This window comes from Thamnophis sirtalis, unplaced genomic scaffold (assembly GCF_051295495.1).
Source record: "Thamnophis sirtalis isolate CommonGarterSnake01/CBP01778 unplaced genomic scaffold, rThaSir2_p1.2 scaffold_4, whole genome shotgun sequence".
Lineage (NCBI taxonomy): Eukaryota > Metazoa > Chordata > Lepidosauria > Squamata > Natricidae > Thamnophis > Thamnophis sirtalis.
This window is the reverse complement of record NW_028261384.1, coordinates 80790716-80816756: the sequence shown is the minus strand read 5'-3', so window position 1 is coordinate 80816756 and position 26041 is coordinate 80790716. Positions and strand designations below refer to the sequence as shown.

Here is a 26041-nt window from a genome sequence, read left to right as displayed (position 1 = left end):
ATTTTCTAAGCTTTGAACTTTCTGAAAGATGTTTATTCAGAAAAATAACAGAGTTGGGAGGGACTTTAGAGGTCTTCTTGTTCAACCTCCTGCTCAAGTAGAAGACCCTACTCTATGTTAGACAAATCACTATCCAATCTCTTCTTAAAAACTATCAGGGTTGCATCATCTCCCACTTGATGCAGTTTGTCTCCCAGTTGATATCAGAATAGTTAGTCCCCCATTACTTACTGTGGTGTGTCTTAGCTAAATGATTAGTAAAAAGTTGATCTATTTCCTCTTTTTGGTTGAGCTCCTGTAGCATATAGCTATGATAATGCCATTCCTTTTTCCTTTTATCTTAACTCAAATGCATTCAAGATTTTTATCCTTGTTTTTTTGCAATTCTAGAAGTTAATTAATTCTTACATATGCAACTCACCCTCCTGTTTTGTTAAGTCTGTTTCTTTTGGACAATTTAAATTCTTCTAATACTAGGTTCTAGTCATGGGTTGTATCCCACCAAGTCTCAGTAATTACTGTAATGAAGGAGGACTTCTAGTTTTCCCTGTTTGTTCCTCATACTTTTAGCATTAGTATATAGAAATCTAAATCCTTTTGACTGACCTTGTGTATCCTTTCTACATTTCCTTTTTTATATATATTTGGGTTCCTCTTCTTTCCCAGCACTCTTTATTTCATTGTTTACAATATCTTGGAACAGGGTCTTAAAAATTGATTTTCCTTCTTTTCCAGTTTTAGCTTAAATTGTTTCAAATAAACTAAGCCAGTTATTTCCACGCACATTTATCCTAATTCTTGTGAGGTGTACCTTATATCCTGCCAGAAGGCCAATCATATACACTATATTGCCAAAAGTATTCGCTCACCTAATAATCAGAAGCAGCTGTGAGCAAATACTTTTGGCAATATAGTGTAGGTAATGTAGACCATGGTCTAGGATTCCAAAGTTTTATCAATAGCAGCACCCATTAAGACATAGGTTTACTTCTAAATTCTCCATTCTCTTATTGGATGTTGACTTTCCATTGGAAGAACAGATGAAAACATCATTTATGGTCCTCACTCTTTGGCTTTGATGCCTAGCTGCTCATAATGCTTGATATTGTTTTCAGGCTCTTTGTTGTATCTTTCATCGCCAGATAAAAGAGGAAGAAGGGATAATAATCTGTGGGATTAATTATTTTAGTAAACCACTCATCTCTTCCTTGATCTTTGCTTCTTGGAGCAAAGATCATGCTTCCCCAGACTGATTGTCCAAGCTACAAGTTGCTGATTCCATTCGTCAGAGAATTGAGTCTTCTATCAGCTACATGTGCCTATTTTTTCTTGGGAAAGCCTGGTCTCTACTTTTTTTCTTATCATCAATACACTTGATGATGTCACTTCTCCAGATGTCTACACACTTTCTTCTAGGGAGAGGATATGAAATCAATTGCCCAGCTCCAGTGGGATTGGACTGGACTGCAGAAATATTGTTTTCAGTCCCCCCACCCCCCGGTCTAAATCTAAAAGTTCATTTTTTTCTGGTATTTATTTGTTGTTCAGTTTGGATACAATCTTCATTCTTTACTTGTTTGAGTGTCAGATTTGCCTCTGGTCATTTACTTTTTCTTTGATTATTCGACCATTAACATGTAGAATATAGTGTGTCTTTCAAAGGCAATCTGTTCATACTATGTAGTTTCACAATGGCCAAGCAGTTAATTGTGTTGCAGAAACAGAAAAAATACTCCTTATTTTGCTTGGTTCTGTGATTTTATGTTAATTGATATTCTAATATTCGAGGTTTTATTTACTACCTAGCAATTACCATATGGCTTATAGTATTAGAAAGATACTCTTTTATACCCTATATACAGCATGTGCAACTTTAATTAAGTTCATCTGGACTACAGAGAAATAAGACAAGTTTATAATTATAGTGACAAAGACTAAGAATAGACTACATTATGCTGATCAGCTTCTTTTCAAGAGGTTACTAGTGTATCATTAGCCACATGGTGTGATACAAAACATGCAATTAGTTATCCATCACCAATTGCCTCCAGCTTTGCTCTTGCCCTGCAACTATTAAATCAACACTTAGCGAGAGAGAATAGTAGGCTTTTCAGCTGCTTATCTGAGGTTCTGGTTCAATTCTTTCAGAAATCTACTTGGTTCACTGAAATGGGATACACACTCTCAATTCTATCTGATGATATTCTGAGCAAATTAGTGTTTTACAAATGCATAAGTAAGAATATTAACCTCACACTATTTTGCTGATTATGAATCTTGATATCAATTGGTAAATATGTATTCCAATCACACATTTGCTAGATTAATGGGAATTAAAAGGCAGGCAAGTATGGGAAATAAATAGGACAGTCAGATTTTTCCCACTAGAATACTCTTCTCTGTTGTAGCCCCCAAACTGTTTTCCTCAATTTAGTTTGCATTCTAGTCTACTATCTTTTGTGCAGGGAAATACCTAGCATTATTACGAACAATGTTATCTCTCCTACATTGGACTGGAAAACTATTTTTAAAAAGTTATTGGGAACTATAAATAAAGTACAGTACCATTGGTGGCTTTTAAAGAAAAAACAAAACATTTTGGATTATTATGTACTGGAAATAATATAGTTTCATTAGGAATAGATTTATTTTATGATATGTGGTTTGATCTGTGACAAATCAGAACCAGTAGAAGAAAAAGAGAATATATTTGAAAATAGGTAAAAAGATCCATTCATCCTGCATTCAATGTAATACATTGTACACATTTCTGCCTTTCCAATGCACCTTGAAAGGAATTAACTCCCAAGTGGCTGTTTTGTAAACTAAATGATTTCTGTTAGAATGATGTTGCTTACTGTGCACCAGAGAAACACCATAACTTACTTCAGTGGTGGGTTCCTACCGGTTCAGACCAGTTCAACCAAACCGGTAGTGGTTTAGCAGCCTAGGTTGCTGGAACTGGCAGCAACCCAGGCCTGCCAAGCCCCTGAACCAGTTCATCTTGGTTTTTTTAATAAAAGTTTTTATTTTTAAACAATCATAAAACAAACAAACATACACACACACAAAGTATAAAAACCATCCTCAAATTTCCTACAGTGTGTCAATTGGTTACCAAGCTTTTGTGCCTCCTCACAATGGTCTTCACTTGCAATTTACATAAAATCTCATATCATCAATCTAATATATATGTATACAATTATTATGATTATTAAACATTCATTGACTATAGCTATTATTACATCCTTTTTATGTGAAATATTCTAAATTTAAAATAAATTTATATTATGGCATTTCATTATATCATCCTGGAATCCTCCGGTAATATTACATCTTTATATTCTATTCTATATAAAATTGTTTATCTTTTATAACAAAGCTTTTCAACATCATCTCCATAGTCCTCATTATTAATCTAATGTATTAGATTAGATTAGTTAAATTAATTAATTAAATTAATTAATTAATTGAATTAATCTAATATATATATGCATTATTGTCATTGTTAATCATTTATTTTACTATAAACTATTATTACTTTGTCTTATACATAATACTCAAAATTTAACTAAGTTTAACTTAATTTTTATTAAGGCATTTCATTTCATCATCCTGTATCCTTCCAGTAGTAGTGCAGTCCTAAATCTCTTCCCATTTGTAGAATTTGGATTATAATTATTTTCTTGAAAAGTCTTATGTGGACTTCTCTTGGCAATTTGTTGTTCATTGCATATCTTGTAAGGACTCAAAACCCTTCATTTGCTCCTTCCATTAGCTTGCCTTTCGTTATCACTGGTGCTTCTGTCAAATTTTTTCTCATTATTTCTGCCAGATTTCCTCCCTTTTCTTGTTCCATATTTTGAAGTATGAGATAGAGTTCCAGTTTGTCAACCTTTCGATATTCCACTCCTATCATTTCCCTCCACACTAGATTTACTGTCAATGTCAACAATTTTCTTATCACTTTGTTCATATTTTCCTTCAATTTTTTGAACTTATCTTCAAATTTCATCATAGTTTTGAAAATATTCTCAAATCTTCCCTCCATTCTTTCTGTTCTTTGTTCTATAATCTCAAATCTCTTTTCAATGTTTTCTGTACTTATTTGTAGTTTTTGAATTTGTAGCATAATTATTTGCAATGTTAATTCTTTTTCTTCTTCATGTTGTGCAATTTTCCAAGTTATAAACACTGCCATTAAGACATCCAAGGCTTTTTGCTAGGCTTCAAACAGATTCACTGTAAACTTTCAAGTCAAGGCTTTCTCTTTACTCCAGTCTAGCTACTGATAGTACTCCAAAAGAGCAACCCGTGCTCTTCCCACTGTACCATTCAATAAACAAAGTTAAAATCCTTGAGATATAAGATGTTTCCAAGCCTCCAGCCTCTAGGTGGCAGTATTACTTCTTTTTCCTCTGTTTTTACCCTTCTCTTTAATGTCTGAAGTTGAGAAAAGAAAAAAAATGCTTAAAAGGTATGATCCAGCCGAGTGTTGAAAAGAAAGAGATTCTTGATCCACAATACAAAAAATGAGGAAAAATAGAAGAAGAAGGTGGGGGAGACCAGTCCAATTTAAAAAGTAAGAGGCATTTGTAAAAATTCCATCCATTAAAAAAATGAAATTTAAAAAAAAGAAAGATAACACACTGATTTTAATCCAGGCTTAATTCAGCGCTTGCTTTCTTCTGTCTTCAATTTTAATTTTACTCTAAATCTTTTTGGGTATTCTCTTCTCTAATTTAAAATTTATCTCACCATTTCGACACACTCTCTCTTCTGCTTTTCTTCCATTCAGGGGCTGTCCTGACCTTGTGCAGCTTCAATGGCTGCTTCTCTTTCGCTGGAAAAAAGGGCTTCTCCTGGATCAATCAGAGACTTTGTGATGTCCCTGAGTTCAGCAGGACATGCCCTTCTCCATCGCCATCTCTATGGGATGGTTTAGGTCCAAAAGGACCGTCCAGCAGCAGAGATATCAACAGCAGTCCTGGAGCTCCAAGATTGTATGTTATGTCATCACGACATCAATCCCCGCCTTCCTTCATCTTGTCTTTTTGCTTCTGCGCATGTGCAGAACAATTTTTATTGCACTGCACAAGCACGCACAGTGTGCATCAAGTGTGGCACACACATGAGCAAACCGGCAATAGTGCCTGCCAGAACTCACCCCTACATACTTACTCCAGTGTTTTCAGTCTAAAGGATTTAATATTTTCCAGAATTATCTTCCAATATCTGTCAGAGAAGAGGGGGTTGACTTACTCTTCAAAATAATTGAGGGCAGGACAAGGAGTAATGGATGGAAAATTATGAAAGAGAAATGCAACCAAGAATTAAGGAAACATTTCCCAAGTGAGAACAATTGATCAGTGGAATGGCTTGCCTCCAGATATCATGGGTGCTCCATCGCTGGAAGTTTTCAAGAAGAGATTGGATAGTCTTTTGTCTGGAATAGTATAGGGTCTCTTGCTCAAGCAGTGGGCTGAACTAGAAGATCTCCAAGGTCCCCTCCAACTCTATTATTCTGTATTCTAAATATATTGCATGTGATTGCAATAAGCCAATAGGCTTACTAATAGAACTGTCTTTCTACTGAGTAAAGGATTATACAAATTGTCTAATAGAGAAATATAATGCTGGAATTAGGATTAGAGTTTTATATCAAATAAAAATATGTAATTGTATAGTTCCTTAATTTTCTTGATAAAGTATTTTAAATACTTAAAACATTTAAGTATTTTAAAGTTTGGATACGTATAGGTTCAGTTGCAGTGGAAGGAAATTTTCTTAAATATTATTAACAATAACTTCAACTATGCAGAAAATTTGGCATGGGATCATTTACTTGTATATACTGTTTCCCCCCAAAATAAGACAGGGACTTATTTTGATCTCCAAAAGAAGCGCTTGGCCTTATTTTTGGGAAGGTATTATTTTTGAGGTGCAGGAGACGGTGAGCATCGTCATCTCATGGCTGCTACATGTTGCAATATTTTCAGGAAGGGCTTATTTTTAAGGAAGGGCCTATTTTAGCGCATTGGGCTTATTACCTGGGGAGGTCTTATTTTCAGGGAAACAGCATTTGTGGATTTTCTATGCATGTATTTCATACAGTCTGATTTGCACTTTCTACCAAATACATAGACAGTCGAATTACAGGTATTATACAGGTTGCGTATTATACTGGTTGAGTTTTTCATTGAAGATGAGGTGTATTTGCTGTATAAGATTTTGGAATATATGGATCAAGCTCACTGAAGTATCATAAGGAGAATAATGAGTTCATACTTACAATAATATTGAATTCTTTCTCTTTCACTCACCCCCAACCTTTTACAGGATGCATTACAGATTATAGGGTAAGTACTCTTTTCCCTGCAAGAATAATATTCTACATTCTACAATTGCCAAAGTAAAACAAATGGACTGGATACAATCAAAACTTCGCTCTTCAGGTATTGGAAAGACTAGAGAAAAGATGCCTGAGACAAGAACACAGTTGTGAACACAGTTTGTCTGGGTTCTCTGTATCCTGCCTGTGCCATAGCTCCTTCCTTTGTGTCCTACACAATTTCAGCTTGACAGAGCATCTGCTCTTTCAGATTCTTGATTCTTCCTTATTATTTTAACTTTTCAAAAAAAGAAATCTGACAATGTTTAATCCATTACTCCTCTTGATGACAATTCCATTCTGAATAAAAGTCATTTGTGTTTTATCTCCAGCACTGGCAGATTCCTTTAGGTAGAAGATTCCGTTCTTTGAAAATGTGGTTTGTATTCCGAATGTATGGTGTCAGTGGATTACAAGAATACATCCGCAAGGTGAGCATATTTTGTTTTACCACTAAAAACTCAGAAAGGAATGGGGCAGGAAGAAAAATTGCTTAGTTCACATATTATCTAAAATTAGTTTAATGCAGACTCCAAATGTAATATGTCCATCAAAAACAGTTATATGCTGATATTTATAGTTCTGAATTTTGAGATGCAATTTTATAAACATGCAAACAAAGATGCGCTGCTTGTGGAAAAATACAGATAGTCCTCAACTTACAATCAGTCACTTGAAAGTTATGACAGACTCTGAAAAGCTACATATGACTCAGTCCTGAGGTTACAGCTACTGCAGCCTACCCATCTTCATTTCTCCTTATGACTGATGGCAGGGATGCTGCAGCACCTTCCCAACCTATATTCCCCCCTACATTGTATTCCTGCAAGCATCCCCCCCCACCAAAAGTTCCCTGCTGGTCTTAGGACTGATATTCACTACACACGCTCCACATGCTCCTCTTCACTTAACTTTTGAAAAGTTCTGAAGCCTTTCATAGTGGTTGAATGGGTTACTTTGTAATTTGTGTGCATGACACAATTCTGGAATCACATTGTATGGTCCAGGGACAAACTTGGGGCTTGGACATTTCCAAAAGGCTGTATAGACTATGTTAGCAATACATAACAGATTGCTTTGTGCCTTGACTGCATGGTGCAATTCTGGAAGCAGCCGCCACGTTACCTGTGGGTGAATTGCAATCTGGTACTTGTAAATATTGCCACCACTTCCAGAATCATGCCATATAGCGATAGGACAAAGTAGTCCATTCCAGCATTCTGGAAGGCCTTGGAGCTTTTTAGAAAGCAATCAGAAAGGGAGCTGAAAGAGATGAAAATTGGGATGAAAATTTGACCTAAGGCTTGGGGATATCTGATTGGGCAGGAAAAAAGGCTTGTGGGGACCCAAGGGGCAGGAAGTGAAGAATGGGGTGTCTTGAAGGGGGGGAGGCCTAGGGAAGCCCAGGAGATGGTTAGGGATTAGGGTTAGGTTAGATACAGTTAACCCTAATTCTTCCCTATCCCTGAGGCACACTGTGCTGCACTTAATGATGTGCACATTCATTTAACAATTGCATTGGGGAAAGCAGAGATAGGAGAATTATTAAGTAAGATGCTTAATTAAGGTGACCAGATTTTCAGATTGGTAAAGAGGGACACCATTGACGGGGGGGGGGGGGGAGACACACAAGGAATTTGTCTTCGGTGTACATAAATAAAATAAAATACAATACATTCATCAAGAATCATAAGCTACAACACAGTGATAGTCTCTCTCTCTCTCTCTCTCTCTCTCTCTCTCTCTCTCTCTCTCTCTCTCTCACACACACACACACACACACACACACACACACACACACACACAAATACACACATACTCCTCCTCTGGATTCAATGGGGTTTAGGAAATCCCCCCACCTCACAGACTCCCTCTTTCTTTCTCTCTCTCCTCCTCTGGATTCAATGGGATTTTTAGAAAATCCACACTCCTGTGCACACAGTCCCCCTTTCTCTCTCTCTCTCTGTCCCTCCCTCCCTCTCCCTCTCTCTTTCCTTAAATTCTGAAGCCTGAAGAGGGAAGGGGGCTTGAAAATAGTAAAGATCCTCAAGGATAAATTCTTCTGCTTTTGATTTGCATTACTACAGCATATTTCTACTAAGCTCCTGTAAATCTATGCTTTTGATACACATACTGCTGCATAGCATTCACTAAAGGATTCCATGTGTTATCATTTTTCCTAGCTGGGTCTTTGGTCCAATAAGTAAAAGAATTTGCAAGCATGTAGGTATGACATATGGTGAGCTCATGTAACTTGAGGCTGCCACTTGTTCCTCTGAAGCCATAGCCATTTCTTCCTCTGAAATCTCTTCTCTTCAAATCAAAGTCCTTTAAACATTATGCCAAGCAAATTGGAGTTCTACAATTCAGATCCTGTTTCAATCATGATAATTGGCCATTTTTTTTACTACAACGTGCCCTGCATATTTCATTATCTGGAACGTCATTGGAGGGATCAGGATGGGTCTTCAGCATTTTAAAAACAGGGATGCTGGAGCTAAAAACCTCAGTGTAAAATACTTAGAGCTGGAGAGAAAGAGTTGGAGAGATCCGTGCTGTTTGTGAGCTTGGAAAGCGGGGGATTATGCCGTCTTGGCCAGCCGATCCCCACCCCCACCTCCATCCCCGTGCCTCAAACCCTGTTCCTCCCCTCCACTCCAAAACTCCTCGGGGCAGAAGGAGGGGTGGAGGTAGAAGCGTTCAGTTTTTAAAAAAAGACTGGGGAAAGAAAGAATTGAATTGAAAACAGTAACGAGAGTGACAAAAATTAGAGTATCAAAAAAAACCCCAACCCAACGCTTTTTTTGTGCTTTTTTGCGCTTCGCTCCAGGATCCAGATGGGGTAGGCTACGGCCGTTCCCAAAATTTTTCCCCTCTCCCAGTCTCCCTCTTTCTCTCTCTTTCCCCCCCACAAAAAGCAGGACGTAATAGAGCTGTTTTGAGTCCCGATCATTCGGGATCCATTCAGAATCCTCTCGCTGCCAAACTCTTAAAAGCTTTATCAACTCTACAACAAACCCCTTTTTCTCCCCTCTTCTCCCCTCCTTTTCTTCTCTTTTTTTCCTTTCTTTCCTTTTCCTTACTTTTCTTTCTCCCGCAGACACACGCCCCAAATTTTTGCTGATTCTTAACCGCCATTGGGGGGAATGGAAAAAGTGGAAAAGGCAATATTCTATCCTATCTGGAATAACACGGGGGATTCTCAGTCATCCTGGAGCTCCTTGGACATCGCAGCAGCCCCAAGTGCGTGGGATTTCAGCGTTTTTCGCATCGGGGCGTGCTGCAGGAAGAGGGAGTGAGCTTAACATTTCAGGCTTTGCTGCCCAGCGCTGGCAGAGAGGGTGGCTCCCCCCCTACTCAGAGCACCTGAGCTGGGCACCGCGTTACCCCTGCCCTGCCTACTCAGACCAGCTGAGCCTCCCTGGACATCGCAGCAGTCCCAAGTGCGCGGGATCTCGGCATGGGGGCGTGTTGCAAGAAGAGGGAGTGAGCTTAACATCTCAGCTTTGCTGCCCAGCGCTGGCAGAGAGGGTGGCTCCCCCCCTACTCAGAGCACCTGAGCTGGGCACTGCATTACCCCTGCCCTGCCTACTCAAACCAGCTGAGCCTCCCTGGACATCGCAGCAGCCCCAAGTGCGTGGGATCTCGGCATCGGGGCGTGCTGCAGGAAGAGGGAGTGAGCTTAACATTTCAGGCTTTTCTGCCCAGCGCTGGCAGAGGGGAATCCCGTCTCGGCCTCGGGTGGCTGCGGCAGAAGCAGCGAGCTTTCCCCACTGCATAGGGATGTGGGGGAAGGGCTCGGGCGCAGGGAGGGGGAAACAGGCATCTGTCAAAACCCCGAATCCCGTCTCAGCCTCGGGTGGCTGCGGCAGAAGCAGCGAGCGTGGGGGCAACACTTCACTGGGAGTGACCTCTCTTTCCCCGCTGCATAGGGATGTGGGAAAAGAGCTCGGGCACCCAGTTTTCTCTCCCCCCCTTCCTTCCTTCTCTCTCTCTGCTCTGAGAAAGGAGCAGCGTTCTGGTGAGCCCCGAGAGATTCCCCCGTTCTCTCTCTCTCTCTCTCGCTCGCTCGCTCGCTCTCCTGGCTCTTCCAAGCCGAGGCGGCGGGGGCGGGAAGAGGAGTCCGGGGAGGAGGGAGGGAGGAAGGGGAGGTGGCTGCGGCGGCTGGGCGATGGCCAGCAGCGACCGAAGCAGGGGGAGGGAGAGCTAGATTTTGGCGAGGCGGCCGCGGGAAGGACCGAGGGAGGAGGAGAGGACGGGGCTGCTTGGGAACGGAGAGGCAGGAGAGCGAGGCGGCTGCCGGCCGTTTCACCCCGCGCAGAGAACTTCCAGTCGTTCCGCCGCCGCAGGAGAGCCGCAGGGGAGGGTGGCGGGATGCTACCACGCCTCGCGGACTCGCGGTGTGGTCGCTGGGAACCGCGCAGCACAGGCGCCGCCACACCGGCAGAAGCTCCGTGAGTCCGGCGGGGGCTGTTTCACTTGTGCAGAGAAATTCCACTCGAGTTCCAGAGCTTCTGCCGCCCGTGGCGGCGCAGCACAGGGGCTGGCTGTGACGCGAGGAGGTGAAATGAACTCCGCAAAGGGGGAGAAGGAGGAGAGGAGGGCTGTCTCCTCCCCCCAGTGCCTCCCGATTCCCACCGGTACCAATTCATAACATGATTACTCACCAGTGAGTAACCTCAGCTGCAACCCCAAAAGATGAAATGAAATGGAGACTCACGCAGGCGTGCTCAGCAAAGCGGAGTCCAGCCAATCAGTGAGCTGGTTGGGATGGAAAATTTTCAGAATGTGGCGTGCTGAAAATTTTCCATCCCAGCCAGCTCACTGATTGGCTGGAGTCCAGGCCAATCCAATCAGCGGGCGGCAGGCTGGGCTGGCTTAAATTTGTAGGATAGAACGGAATGATGAGCCAGCCCAGAGAGCTAGCAGCTGATGGGCGGGGGAGCGAGGTAGCTGCCAGCGCCCAAAAAAGCGTGTGTTTTTAAGAAGCGTGCGGGACGCGGGAAAATTTATGAAAAGGCGGGGCTATCACGCCAAAAGCGGGATGTCTGGTCACCCTATGCTTAATGGCCATCATGACATTAAAGGGTAAATTCCATTGTGATTGTATCTCTAGGATATTGAGATGTACTGTATTCATGAATACAATATACAAATGCATTGAAATATATTTCATATACATAAAATACATATACAATTATTTATAAAGGTATGGTCCTCTTAAGTAAAATTGCTTTATCCATATTTTATCCAAAGGATTATCCAAGTCCAGATCAAGGTTCCAAAGAGATAAAGCCCAATATAGACTAAAAGAACTGTCATGGAAATTATTCAACCAATATAGTCAGATGGAATTTTAAATGCTGGAAGTCAAGTTGGTATATGTCAGTTTGGAATGCAGAAAGGGACTGTGCATGGAGTATGACATACTTCCATGTAGCAATAGCAATAACATTTAGAGTTACATACCACTTCATAGTGCTTTACAGCCCTCTCTGAATGGTTTAGAGTCAGCATCCTCCTTTTATGGACTTTGGAAGGATGGAAGGCGAAGTCAACCTTGAACTGATCAGGACTGAATTATTGGCAGTCAGCATAATTAGTCTGCAATACTGTATTCTAGCCACTGTGCCACCACAGCTCATGTAGCCAGATCTGTCTAAAGACATCGCCATGCAGTCACCATCCAAAATTCTTTATCCAATGGTTTTCCAACTCATAGAGACATGATTCAGGCTGGGCAGCAGCTGAGAATTAGGAGCACTGGGGTCAGGTTCTTCTTGTCAGATCTGTTTGCTGTTTCTTCTGGTTTCTCTTCTGCCTCATTGATTGATGATTTATATGCCAAAAACAGAACAGCATGGTTGAAGTATTATTTAGTCCCATGAGAATTATATAACTATTGCATATGCTTTCAATGAAGCAAGTTTGTATTCTGTAACCAGTCGAGCTATAATACAGCCACTAAACCTCAGCAAAAAATCAATCTTCCTGTTTTATGTAATGCTTTTGTGCCTGGATATAGTAGCCCCAAAAATACAGTATACAAACTGTTGGGCTTCATTGTTTTAAGACAGGAAAAGTAAAATCTGCTCTTCTCTAACTCTCTGACACCATGGCTGTTGTCCATGATTTTTTGAACACATAGAAAGGGACTTTTAAGGTCTTGTTTTGGAAAGTTAGATGCACTTAAGTTACCTTGATTTGCTATTCCTTCCTTTTGCCAATTGTTCTGAATTGTTTTAACAGTTCCCTTTTGGAGAAAAGATGAAGTAAAATTAGCAATGAAACACTCTGTTCTCTCCCTATATATTTTTTCTTGCATCATTTCCACTCCTTATTTTTTCTTTTATTATTAGAATAATAATATACATCTCTTTTAGTTGTGTTAGGTGTGCTTCTTTTGGTCTTTCTAATATTCTTCTTGCAAAAGTAGCAGTCTGCCTACTTTTTCAGACTTCATTAGAAATTCTTGTTCCATTTTCTACACTTGCTGTTTTTATCTTTTTGGTTAAAAAGTTCCTGGGCATTTTACAGGTTTCCTAAACTGGCCCTTCTTTTTCTTCCTCATTGGAATGGTATGCAAATATATTTCCAGTATCATATTTCTTAGACATACCCAACCCTTCTAAAGTCCATTTCAAACCAATATTTATATATTTTATTCATAATTATAAAACAATAGTTCTTTTAAATAGCAGCTATATACATGTATTTATTTGTATATGACCTTTCTTTATGCAGTATATGAACATTGTATCGTCCTATACCTATATAGTATTGTATATCTTCAGTTCTCATCCTGTGTTGCAGTATAAATCTTCAAAGCTTTGGCGCCCTCCCCTGACTTTATTAAATACTGCTCATTATAATTGATTGTACTAGATTTTAAAAATTCAGTGCAATTAACGTTCAAATAAAGCAGTTACATGGTTTGAAAAACAGGTCAAAGAGGCCATCTATGTCAAAATCGAACAGCCCTCTTTCAACAGGGTGGGGGAATATGACACCATCTATCTCCAGTCTAGCACACAGTCTCTTCAACAGTTTCAACAATGCTCCACACCCATTTGCACTACTCAGATGACCCTGAGGACACAGATAAACCTCCACCTGGCCTCAAAGACTGACTAAAACAGTGCAAATGACCAGTTGTCTGCAAGGAGTATAAATCCTTACATTCCCCACCATCCATCCACCAACAAATAACCACATGTAAAGTATTACATAACAACGTCATATTATATTGTTAAATGTTTACATCAATTCGTGTTACCATCAACTCCCAAAAACAATTATTGGCTCTTCTGCTCTCCATACACCATATTTGTACCTTATCCATCACTTTCTTCTCCCTCTCTCCTCTTCCTCCCTACTTCCTTTCTTCCCTCTGTCATCCTTCTCTTCTCTACTTCCCCTTCCCTTCTCCTCTCTCCCCTTTCCATTCCTTCCTTCTCTCCTCCTCTTCCCCCCTGCCCTCTCTCCTATCCCTCTCTTCTTCCCTTACCTCTCTCCTCTACTTCGCACTCTTCATCTTATTTACTTGGTGTATTTCAGCCTCTGAGCAAGCTCCATTTGATGGTATTTATGATTTCTTTTCAATATACATATTTAATTTTAACATATATTTTATTCCTTCTTTATATATACACACATACATACACACACACACATATATATGTACACACATACACACACATACATACATACATACATACATACATACATACATACAGCCAGCCAGCCAGCCAGCCAGCCAGCCAGCCAGCCAGCCAGCCAGCCAGCCAGCCAGCTTCTTGTGCAGCCAATTCAGACGGCAAATCTCCAATTTACGAGAGACCTGTTGCACTCCATCTGGGTCTGATGAGATGCTGCCCCTTCTTCATCCCCCCCTTACAGGGAGGTTCTGATCCAAAAAGGATCTCAGCACTGGTTTGTCAGACAGAGTTCATGTGAGACACTTCAGAGCTCATACCCCCTCGTCTGTCCAGAGGAGAACTTACGATCAAATCCCACCAATTAATTGCTTTGTCAGGAAATTTCCCCTTAGTTCTGGGTTGACTCTCTTTTTAATGAGCTTCTACCCATTGCTTCTTGTCCTGCCTTCAGGTGCTTTGGAGAATAAGTCGATCCCTGCCCACTTCTCCATGAAAGCCTCTCTATCACTGGAAGATTGCTATCATTCATCAATAGTCCTTCTTTTTGTTAGACCAGTTCCTGCAATTGTTCCTTTAGCTTCCAACCCCCTAACAATTTTTGTTGCTCTTCTCTGTACTCTTTCTAGAATCTCAGCATCTTTTTCCTATCATGGTAACCAGAACTAAGTGCAGTATAAATCAGCACAATCACTTCAAATGTTTTTGATACTATCCCTTTGTTGATTCAACCTAGGTTTGCATTGGCTTTTTTTGGCAGCTGAAGGACAATGCTAGCTCATAAGTTACTACTACTTATGAGTTATGTATCACCTATATCATTGCATTTGAGATTTTTTTCTGGTTAAGAGCTTACATTTTATACTACTGAATTAAATTTTGTTGGATACAGCCCAGTGTTCAAAGCTGTCAAGATCTGTCTGTATATTGAATCCATCCCGCCAGCTTGCTATTTACAAATCTGATGAGTTTCTCTTCCATCCCCTCATCTAAATCTTTTTATGAAAAAAGTATTTGATAGCTTGGAAAGACTTTCTCCCTTCAGAAACTGAATAGGTCCCAACCTATTAAGGCCTCCAAACTCTGAAAAATTCCATGACCGATATCCAGATAAACCTCATTCAACTGTTCGCTAACTTACACATTTTGTGTGTGTGTCCCTGTCCTCCTCTTCTTCTTTTTGCATGACTAACATCTCTATCACAAGGGGGGGGGCGGGGAGGATGTAAGGGCAATAAAGCTATGTGTGTATGTGATAAGAAAAGGTGGGGGGAATGATAGGTGATAAAGGCCGGAACAGCCTGGATCCAGTTTGTACCAGCAACCTTGAGGGATAGGATGAATTCTACAATTTCTATTCCCTTCAGGGCAGTCTCATAGTTTTGCTGTGGTGGTTTTACTGATTTTTTTTTGGGGGGGGGGACCATGAGTTGCCTTTTGTGTTGGGCATGCAGCTCAGCAGTTGGCAGCTCAACGCCCCTTCTTCCCACAAGTAAAACAAGCAGTGGATCATCGACATGGGCTCTGCTCATGTGACTGTGATTTTACAGCCTCTTTCTTTTCAGGGAGGGATCTTCACCACCCACGGCTTGGTTGGTATATGGATCAAACAGGTTGATTTCCACTTCCTCTGCTAGCACATACCAGCCACGGAGGGGTGTGTGTGTGGAAATACAGTTGTTATAGTCCTTGTCATTTAGCCCATCTCAGAAACATCCGATCAAGATGTCTTCTGGCCAGGTAGGCAGTTGCAAGGCCAGGTTGTGAAACTCCCGGGTGTACTTGGCCACTCTCTGCACCCTTGGATGATGATTTTTAAGCAGTCTCTGGCTTTACGATTGACTATCAAAGTCTTTGAAGCACTTATGAAGTGCGGTCATGAAGTGGTCAAAGTTTCTCAGCTCTGGGGCATCATCACTGAGGAAGGTGATTATCCATTCTGCTGTGGTCTCCTCCAATGCCAAGGTCATGCACCACACCTTAGTATCTTCGGTGGTGTATTTCTGGACCATACTCTTACAAGTATGTCCAAACATACACCAGGAAGAATCCAAATACTTGGAGTCTTCATCGAATTTTACTCTCAGGGCTGATGTCTTGTGTCCTCTCCACCATGCTGGTGTTTCCCCTGTAGCTGGTGCAGGCTGGGTTATGGACCAGGTGTTGGGGCCTTTACTGCTGCTGGGAGGCTGGATGCAGCTACTATTGTGGCAGCAGAGGGAGTTGCCCCATTATTCACTGTGGCTGGATTGGCTGGTCAGTGGGGTGCGCTGCCCGGATTAGGACCTCTTGTGCTTTGAGGTTACCAAAAGCCCATTCAGGAACTTTATGACTTGCTCCAATATCTAGTCCTCTCATTCCGGCTCATAGCACATGATTGTTCCTCCAGTTCCTCCAGCTCCATTTGCAACTCTTGCTGGTGGCTACCAGGTCCCCCAAGGATGAATGTCATTTCTATGAGTTTCTCTTCCCATTCTTCCTTTTTCTGATCCTGAGGGACCTTGATGGGTTGTCCTCTCCTAGCCACTCAGATAATTCTAACCCTCCAGGAGATGGTTTCGAGGATGCCTCTCCCCAGGCTTCGACCTCTTCCTGGTTGGTTCTTTGAATTAACATAGTTTGCATGCTCCCCATGATAAAGGCAATTTTTTCTCTGGGTTTACTACAACTGAAGACTCACCTAATTTCACATCTGCCCCAACCTGATCTCTTGGGAAAGAAATACTATTTGATTAAAGTAAATGGTTCTTTTACTAAAGGTATTGACTGCAGTAAAGTCAGGCTAGCTCTGAATTTTCCTGCACTCAAAAGATACAGAAACACCCCCTGCCCAACCCTCCCCACATGAGCAGTCCATTTTCAGCCAATCAGAACTTGCAAAAATATTTTGAAAACATTGAGACATTTGGGGGAAATCTGCATATTTTCTCAGGGTGCCTGGGCTTGGGATGCTGGTACAAACCAGATCCAGGCTGCTCTGGTGTTTATCACCTGTCATTCCTCCTCCCTATTTCTCCTTCTCTCTCCCTCCCTCCCTCCCTCCCTCTCCACCCTCTCTCTCACACACACACCTTTATTGCCCTTACATCTCACCTCCCTTTTTTTTCTTAGCCTTTGATGGCAGGATGCCTATGAGGCACCAAGCTGAATCAGGCAGAACTGACAGATTGATTGAGAACACACATAGACTCACATGTAAAACCTTTGGTGCATGGCATATAAAAGAATAGATGGAGAGGATGTTCTTTCCAATTCTGTAATTCTTGTTTATGTTTTGGATTAACACCAATTTCATAACTGACATAACTTATCTTTATTGTTTTAGCATGTTAGGATAGCACATGAATTTAAGGACATGGTGCTAGAAGATGATCGATTTGAAATTTGTGCTGATGTCATACTGGGGTTGGTATGCTTCCGATTAAAGGTAAATGTGGATAATTTTTCAATTCCTATAACCCTTGCTTTGTTTTAACACTTTGCTTGTACAATAATTTGTAGATAATCAGAGTTTCTTAATGAGAGCTAAAGCTAAAGCAGATATTTCTATTGTCTGACTTGCATATATTTTGATTTATAGGATTAATGTAACGTTCATACAGTTTAATTAATCAGTTTTTATATTTAATCACTAATTGAATATTTGGATTTCTCAGATCTCTGTAGAATGCTTATCTTAGTTATTTCTAAAAGCTTATTTTACACTTCAAAGACAATTGTATTAGCCTTTATGACATTCTTTTTGCTTTTTTTTTGAAATGTCTTAAATATACTTGGTGATCAGAGCTTTTCCAGATGGCTGATGTCAAAACTATGAAAAACTGCAGCACCTTCTTTAGATGAGTGAAATTGTTGTCAGTCATGAGTGAGGCTTTTCTATATTTTCAGCACTGATTGAGTATGAGTTTTTATAGAATGTTTCCAGTACTCTTAAAAATATAATCAGCTTTCTTAATACCAATTATGACAAGGAAGATCAAAAAACATCCCTTAGACACAGTGACCCTTAACCATTTTTTTTTCATTTTGAGAGATAATAGTGTGTGATCATTAGCTTATTGCTTGAGTAAGTGACACACTAAGATTTTATATGATTAAACAGGTGAATACAGTTTATAAAAAGCAAAGAAAATTAAGGAAATTAACCTTTCGACTGCCCTCATTATTAAGCAAAGCAGCTTTTTCCCCCCTGGCTAGATATCCTTCTTTTATGCAATTTTCTATTTAATCCAAGGCAATATACATGCACTATATTGTCAAAAGTATTCGCTCACCCATCTACATAATCAGACTCAGTTGTGAGCGAATACCTGTTATAAAAAAATTTCCCTCTATAAGAAAACATTTTGATGGGAAAGGTGAAATAAAACAATTAGATTGAAGAATGTGGAATGGATAGTACCACTACCAGAGAAATTTCCAGTTGACTGGCCAACAGCACAAAGTGGCTAGTCCTCAATGGAACTGTATTTATGTGGAGGGAAGCATGTAGTGGGGTACCTCATGGTACTGTCTTGGGCCCATTTAGATCTCTATAAATGATGTAGATGAGTGGATTGAAGAGGTGCTCATCAAATCTGTGGATGACATAAAGTTGGAGGAAATCACTAACACTTTGGAAGGTAGACTTAAGATACAGACGGATCTTGACTGAGTTGAATTGTTATCCAACAAAATGCAGTTCAGTGGTGAGAAAGATAAGGTCCTATACATAGGAAAGGAAAACAGTAGCACCTGGCTCAATAGTAGCATCTGTGAGAAGGATCACTGCTTAAGTATGATTCTGAATTGGATGTCTAATTTCTGCTTGGAGAGCAGAGATTAGAGACTTTAGATAGATAATCTGTCCATGTAGAGTAGTAATTTGTCCAAAGGAAGAAAACATCTTTCACGAACTTTGTTGCTCTCCTCTCATTTATCTTCTTCTATACCTCAACCTAGGCATTTCATTTGCATTATAAAACATATGCAAATCATTCTTTCTATGGGAAATAATACCATTTTACACAGCAGTCTTGAGACCACACCTGGTGTCCAGTTCTGATTATTATTATTATTTATTGAATTTATAGGCCGCCCAATCCCGAAGGACTCCTGATCACCACAATACAGAAAAAAATGCTGAGGCCCTAGAAAGAGTGCAGAGTAACACAGATTATTAGGAATCTGCAGAATAAATTATATGAGGAATGATTAAGGAAACTAGCTATGTGTACATGATAGCTGTCTTTTGGTACACAAAGGGTTGCCACAGACATATGGGTGTCAACTTATTCCCCAAAATACCTGAGGGTAGAACAAGAAGCAATTGGATGGAAACTCACTTAAGAGAGATGCAACCTGGAACTAAAGAGAAACTTCCTGACAGTGAGAACAATTAACTGATGGAACAGCTTGTCTAGACATGGGTTGGGCTAAGAGACTGTGTGTGTGTGTGTGTGTGTGTGTGTGTGTATACACACATACATACATACATACATACATACATACATACATACATATATATATATATATATTTAAAGTCACAATCCCTGGTATGCCCAAATATGGGAGGAAGGTCACACTTCCACTCTCTGTCTTCGGCTCGTCACAAGAGACCATCCAGACAGAAACCCAATATTTTTTACTGTTGCCTTTTTGTTACATTTGTTATATTTTATGCTGATAAATAAATAAAGGGAGACTAGTATAGATCTATTTCAAGCTATTTAGCTCTCATCAGCTAGCCACACCCTTACTGGGAATCAAACCTGTGCTCTATTGCCTCTAAGGCAGATGTGTTAACCATTGAGCTACAGGGCTCGACTCCTTATCAGCGAGGCCAGGGTGAAAGGTATATATTTAAAGTCTTTCACCCTGCCCTCGCTGATAAGGAGTCGAGCCCTGTAGCTCAATGGTTAACACATCTGCCTTAGAGGCAATAGAGCACAGGTTCGATTCCCAGTAAGGGTGTGGCTAGCTGATGAGAGCCAAATAGCTTGAAATAGATCTATACTAGTCTCCCTTTATTTATTTATCAGCATAAAATATAACAAATGTAACAAAAAGGCAACAGTAAAAAATATTGGGTTTCTGTCTGGATGGTCTCTTGTGACGAGCCGAAGACAGAGAGTGGAAGTGTGACCTTCCTCCCATATTTGGGCATACCAGGGGTTGTGACTTTAAATATATATATATATATATATATATATATATATATATATATATATATATATATATATATATATATATATATATATATATATATATATATATATATATATATATATATATATATATATATATATATATATATATTTCCAGTAAATATGTAATGCATTGTGCAATGACACTGCAATTGAAAAAAAATCACAATTGAATAGAATTTACTTTATATTACTATTTGTAGAATATAAAAAAAGTAGATATGTTGCAGTGGTTTCCATTGCTGATGCTATAATTTAGACTTGCCTTTCACATTTCCTCTAAGAATCTAGTGAGGTTTATATACTATTCTTTCCACCAGTTTTTTCCTCCAGGAGCAACCCTATGAAATGGGTTGATATAAAAACCAAGCCAAAAGGCCTGCTGGATCTGAGTCTTCCTATATCCTAGTTTATTCAGCATTATACCACAGTCTTTTTTATTTACTAGTGGAGATTGAAATTTGTATTTATTGAATAAAATTATCTTTATGTGTGCTTGGAAGAAGCAAGATTCCCTGCAAAGTTGAAGGTCTGCTATTGAATATGTGTACAAAAGGATATTCTGCTTAATTTGTTTTTATAAGATACTATCATAATAAGCTCCTTTTAAAATGAATGGACTGAAACTGTGGCATGAATTTGGAGTACACCAAGCTATTTAGAGCAGTAATCCACACAAATTATATATGGATGTAATTTGAGAATATTTTCTCAGGACAGATTCAACCATAGTTTCAACAGGATAATTGTGAGCATCCTAGACCAAGCTAAATTAAAAAAAATGCTACAGAATTCCTGGAAACTTGGCTTTCAGAGAAATCAGCTATCAACAGACACAGAAATCACATTTACACACCATCCAAAAGAGACAATAGAATATCTAAGAAGATACAAAAAGATTACATGACATCCTCTCCAGCAGCCTATCCTGAGATAAGCAGGGATTAACAGGGAGCAAACCCCACATTCGTTTGCACCATGGACATTAAATCCTTGACAGCCTCTCAGCATTATAATGCCTCCTTGTGTCCAGGGGTTATATGATTCTGAAGAGTCAGTACTCTTGAATTTAAACTTTCAGCAATTTATCTGATATACTTATACATTTTATATTAAAGGATCATCAAATAGTTTGCAATAAAAACAGTAACAGAATTCATAATAAACCAAATTAATTAAATCAACATAAAATAACTTTCAGTAAAACCTATTCATTAAAAAATAGGATTGTAAAGAGGCAGAGGCTAGGAGTTGATATTTCTACTCTTGGATATCTCTTGAACTCCATTGACAACAATAGCAATAGCAATAGCAGTTAGACTTATATACCGCTTCATAGGGCTTTCAGCCCTCTCTAAGCGGTTTACAGAGTCAGCCTATTGCCCCCACAGTCTGGGTCCTCAATTCACCCACCTCAGAAAGATGGAAGGCTGAATCAACCTTGAGCTGGTGAGATTTGAACCGCCGAACTGCAGATAGCAGTCAGCTGAAGTAGCCTGCAGTACTGCACTCTAACCACTGTGCCACCTCGGCTCTATAAATCAATTTAGGAGCATGCCAAATGATATCCATGTTATTTTTGAGTGATTATTATCCCTTGTAGAACAGGTAAGTCTTTCAATATTGAACTCTGAAATTGTTCATTCAAAAAGTTTCCATCTTACTGGGATTCTGCTTTAGCTTTATTGGCTTTCATTCACTCCATTACTGCATTCAAACACATCCTGCATTTAGGATGTGCTCAATTTCTGCTGATTCAGTTCATCAGAAAAGTAGAGATGTCATATTTATATTAAACATAGAATCATACTGGGAATGATAAATAGTACTGGACATAAAACAGTGCCATGGGCCGAGGTGGCACAGTGGTTAAATGCAGCACTGCAGGCTACTGCTAGATCAGCAGTTCAGCGGTTCAAATCTCACCGGCTCACGGTTGACTCAGCCTTCCATCCTTCCGAGGTGGGTAAAATGAGGACCCAGATTGTTGGGGGAAATATGCTGACTCTCTGTAAACCGCTTAGAGAGGGCTGAAAGCCCTATGAAGCGGTATATAAGTTTACTGCTATTGCTATTGCTACCCTACAGAATAATATTTATAAGATCATCCCTTCAACTAGGAGTAACCCATTATCCCTTCAACTTGGAGTAAACCATTGTAGCATGTTGACCTCCCCAACCACTTCATCATAGAATATAATCTAGGAAATGTTATTGATCCAACAGGATTAAAAGAGTTGCATTCCTTCTATTTCCTTTTTTTCAAGATATCAGGGTGACCATGCCTAGTTCTGTTCCAAAATCAGGCTTAAGTCAAATTGAAGGGGAAAAAAAGGAATAATTAGTGTCTGTGCAGATATTATCTTTTGTCCCAAGAAAGGACAATATTAGTCAGAAAAAATTCTGGATTCAAGATTCCCCCCCACCCCCAGAAGTGGGTAAATTAAAAAGTTCCATTTCAATGTGCAAAAATGCTTTCTCCCCTCTCTGGATCAACCAGTCAAATGAACCTAAAAGGTCAAGGGTCAAGATACCATGTAGAAGGCTAAATGATTACAAGTCTACAAACTGTTCTTTAGGCCTCGTTGGATGAAATAAGCTGGACCTAATGGTATTCTGGTATTCTGAGTACCTCAATATATATATTGCTTGAAAAGCAGTCTACATAAATATGAACAATGTTGTTCTTCTCTTATAAATTGTAACAGGTCCACAAGGGCTTAAATGTATCTCTGACACAAGTTCAAGAATGGCATGTATTAACATGAATAACTATTATTCCATATTTAATCATTATTCTAGGGCAGCAATGAACTTAATGAAGTGCTTCTTAAAAACATAAATGATGCTAGGAAGATTCATCTTGTTCCATGTCATCTGAGAGGAAAATTTGTGCTGCGTTTTGCAATTTGTGCCCGCACAGTGGAATCTTCCCATATCCAGTTTGCCTGGAAGCACATCACAACAATGGCAAGTGTACTTCTGAAAACACAAAAACAGAGTACTGAATAAAAGACAAAAGGCTGGATTCAATTCCAAATGTAAAGGATAACATAAATTCTGTCTTGTCTGATACTTGTCTGTCACTACCAGGAACATACAGTGCTGTAATTAGATTGAGTGGGCTTATAGATAAAAGCGTAATACTGATAATCTTCATTTAATGATCACTTGTTCAGTGACCACTTGAATTTGTGATAGCATGCACTGAATAGTAGTTATGAGTGATCCTTATTTTTATGCCTGTCACAGTATCTTGTGCTCATGTGATTGCTGTTTGCAATCTTATTTGCCTGCTTCTGACAATCAAAGTCCATTGAGAAGTCGGCAGAATGTTGCAAATGGTGACACATGACATCCTTGCTTAACAATCTGTAGTTATTTTCATAGGAACCAGAGCATCAGAAACACTATTGCTAAGTGGCACGGTTATGTGACATCAAGCTTTATGACAATGCTGCTTAGTAACAAGTTCCAATTATTGTTGTTAAGGGAGGGTTACCAATAATGGCTATTGCTGTTGAGAGGCCAAATGCCAAAAACCTTATCATTGTCCCAATAATTACGAACTGACTGTAAGCCCTGACAACTATGATCTTCTCCTGTTTGGCCCCAACATCTTCTAGGTCAGGGCTATTGGCAGAATATAAAAGTGAATCAACCTGCCTGCAATAATCTGTCTTTTTATGCCAGTGATGATGCCTTGTAGCAGATGATACCAAATCATAAAGATCAGAACTATCAGATAAATGTTTGCTCTGCTAGAAGACTCTGTTGTCACTGGTTGCAGTGCAGCAAATTAAAAAAATGATATTTGGAGGGATGGTAGACAGTGCCATGGCTTCCTTTCTGATAACATTCACCTTACCTCTGGCATTGCAATTTTCATCTCAGCCTTTAAATATTTTCATTTCTAGCATTCCTTTTTTTTCCTTTTTGATAAAGAAAGGGGGTTTTCTGAGAAAAAATGAGCTTTATTGCTACCTCTTCATAACTTTAGTTATTTAAACAAATGGGCTTTTAATGAACTGAAATTATTTGAAGACAAATTTAATTTTTTAAAATTAAGAATCTGTTGGTCAAACAAATGATAATTGGGGTAAAATTATGTAATCTTGCCCAATCATGCTTTCTCTTGTTATAGGTTTGCAAGTGTGGAGAATTATTGATGATACATTAAAAAAATGACAAATATATTGATAACTCATTTAGTCACTTCAAACTGGTCTATAAGAATAATAAATAAATAAACTCAAATCTAGTCACATGATTCTAAATGAATTACAATACTGTTCCAAGTTAATGTTTCTGTGTAATTTTGTTGAAGTAATTGTGCCTTGCATTATATCTACTATGTGACAGATCCTGATTTACAATTTCTACTGTTATATAATCAAATGTTCTAGAATGTATTTTTTTCTATATAATGCTTATTTATTTATGCCTCTAGAATGTTTCCACTGAATGGGATCTTAGGGCTTGCTTGATCCTATAAAGCAATGATGTGAAATTCAAATACAATATTAATTTAGAAAACCACCACATGTGTCCATTTCTTTTTTATTAATACATCAACACATTGTAATTATGAATTAAATATTATTAATACACAAAAAGAAAAGCATTATTATGAATTTGACTATTTGTTTTCAATATTTATGGCTATATAAATTTCCTCATCACCTCACTGAGCTTCCTCCTGGACTATTACCAAATTATTGCACAAATCATCTCCTCACTTCTTATTACTACCTACTTGCTTTTATTTCATGTGCAAAAAAGATTATTTTGTGAAGCTTTCCCAAACCAGGTACACATTTGTGTACTATGCAAGAATATGTATATACATATATACATATTGTTATATTTGTGCTGACAAATGTAACAAAAAGGCAACAGTAAAAAAATATTGGGTTTCTGTCTGGATGGTTTCTTGTGACGAGCCGAAGGACAGAGAATGGAAGTGTGACCTTCCCCCCATATTTGGGCATACCAGGGGTTGTGACTTTAAATATATATATACATATTGTTTATATATACATATAAATTCATGTTCTTGCACAGCACACACACATACGCACACACACCATTGACCCAAGGTCATATTATGAATAGGCTGGTCTGGATCTTTTAATAGGCACAAAATATCCATCTCTAAAGACTTCAGGGTTTTGGTTGAGGCAGCTTGAGTTCTCCTATAGCAGGAAGACCGGGACTTTCTCCCTTTAAAAACATGTTTTTTCATTTCTCCTTTGGGGAAATATAATATTCTGTCTCTTTTAATATTCCCCAAAATATTTCATTCTTGGGGGAGAGGTGTTTCCCACAGCTTCTTTGTACACTGGACACAAAGGGAAACAGGGATACTCAACTATCAACGCATAGCTCGCTGTCTGCTGTCTGGAAATGGTACAAGCTTGTTGCCTTAGATTTTTTACAGTATCACAGACATTTGAGGCTGCAACAAAGAAGAGGACTCAGAGAACAGGCTCTTCTTATCCCGCCCCAGGGCAACTATGAGCAATCTGTTGCTCCAGCAATTAAGCTGAGGCAGTGTGTCCATGCACGACTTCTCAAACTGAGTTGACAATTTGTCCCTAAATTTATTATTATTTTGAAATTAATACTATCTATGTTGTCTTGTATTTTTATTTTATTTTATTTTATTACATATTATTCAATTGTGCTTTAATGGAAAAATTAAACTGAATTTATGGTAAAACAATTCTTCCTCAAAGCGCAATCTCAATATTTGAGACGTTTACAGCCATAAAACATGAATTGGAGACATTGAAAACAGATATAGTTGT

General features: G+C 39.2%; 1 protein-coding gene across 2 annotated transcripts in view; it reads left to right on the top strand.

Moving 5' to 3' along the window:
• DDC (dopa decarboxylase) overlaps positions 1-24770 on the top strand; it is a 71599-nt gene extending 46829 nt beyond the window's left edge. For both annotated transcript variants that reach the window (XM_014053615.2, XM_087713170.1), the window contains 4 exons: positions 6340-6359; positions 6724-6822; positions 17372-17473; positions 23034-24770. In XM_014053615.2, coding sequence (XP_013909090.1) covers positions 6340-6359; positions 6724-6822; positions 17372-17473; positions 23034-23243 — 431 coding nt within the window. In that variant the 3' untranslated portion in view covers positions 23244-24770. The remainder of the gene's footprint in view (positions 1-6339; positions 6360-6723; positions 6823-17371; positions 17474-23033) is intronic.
• Positions 24771-26041: the final 1271 nt, after the last annotated feature.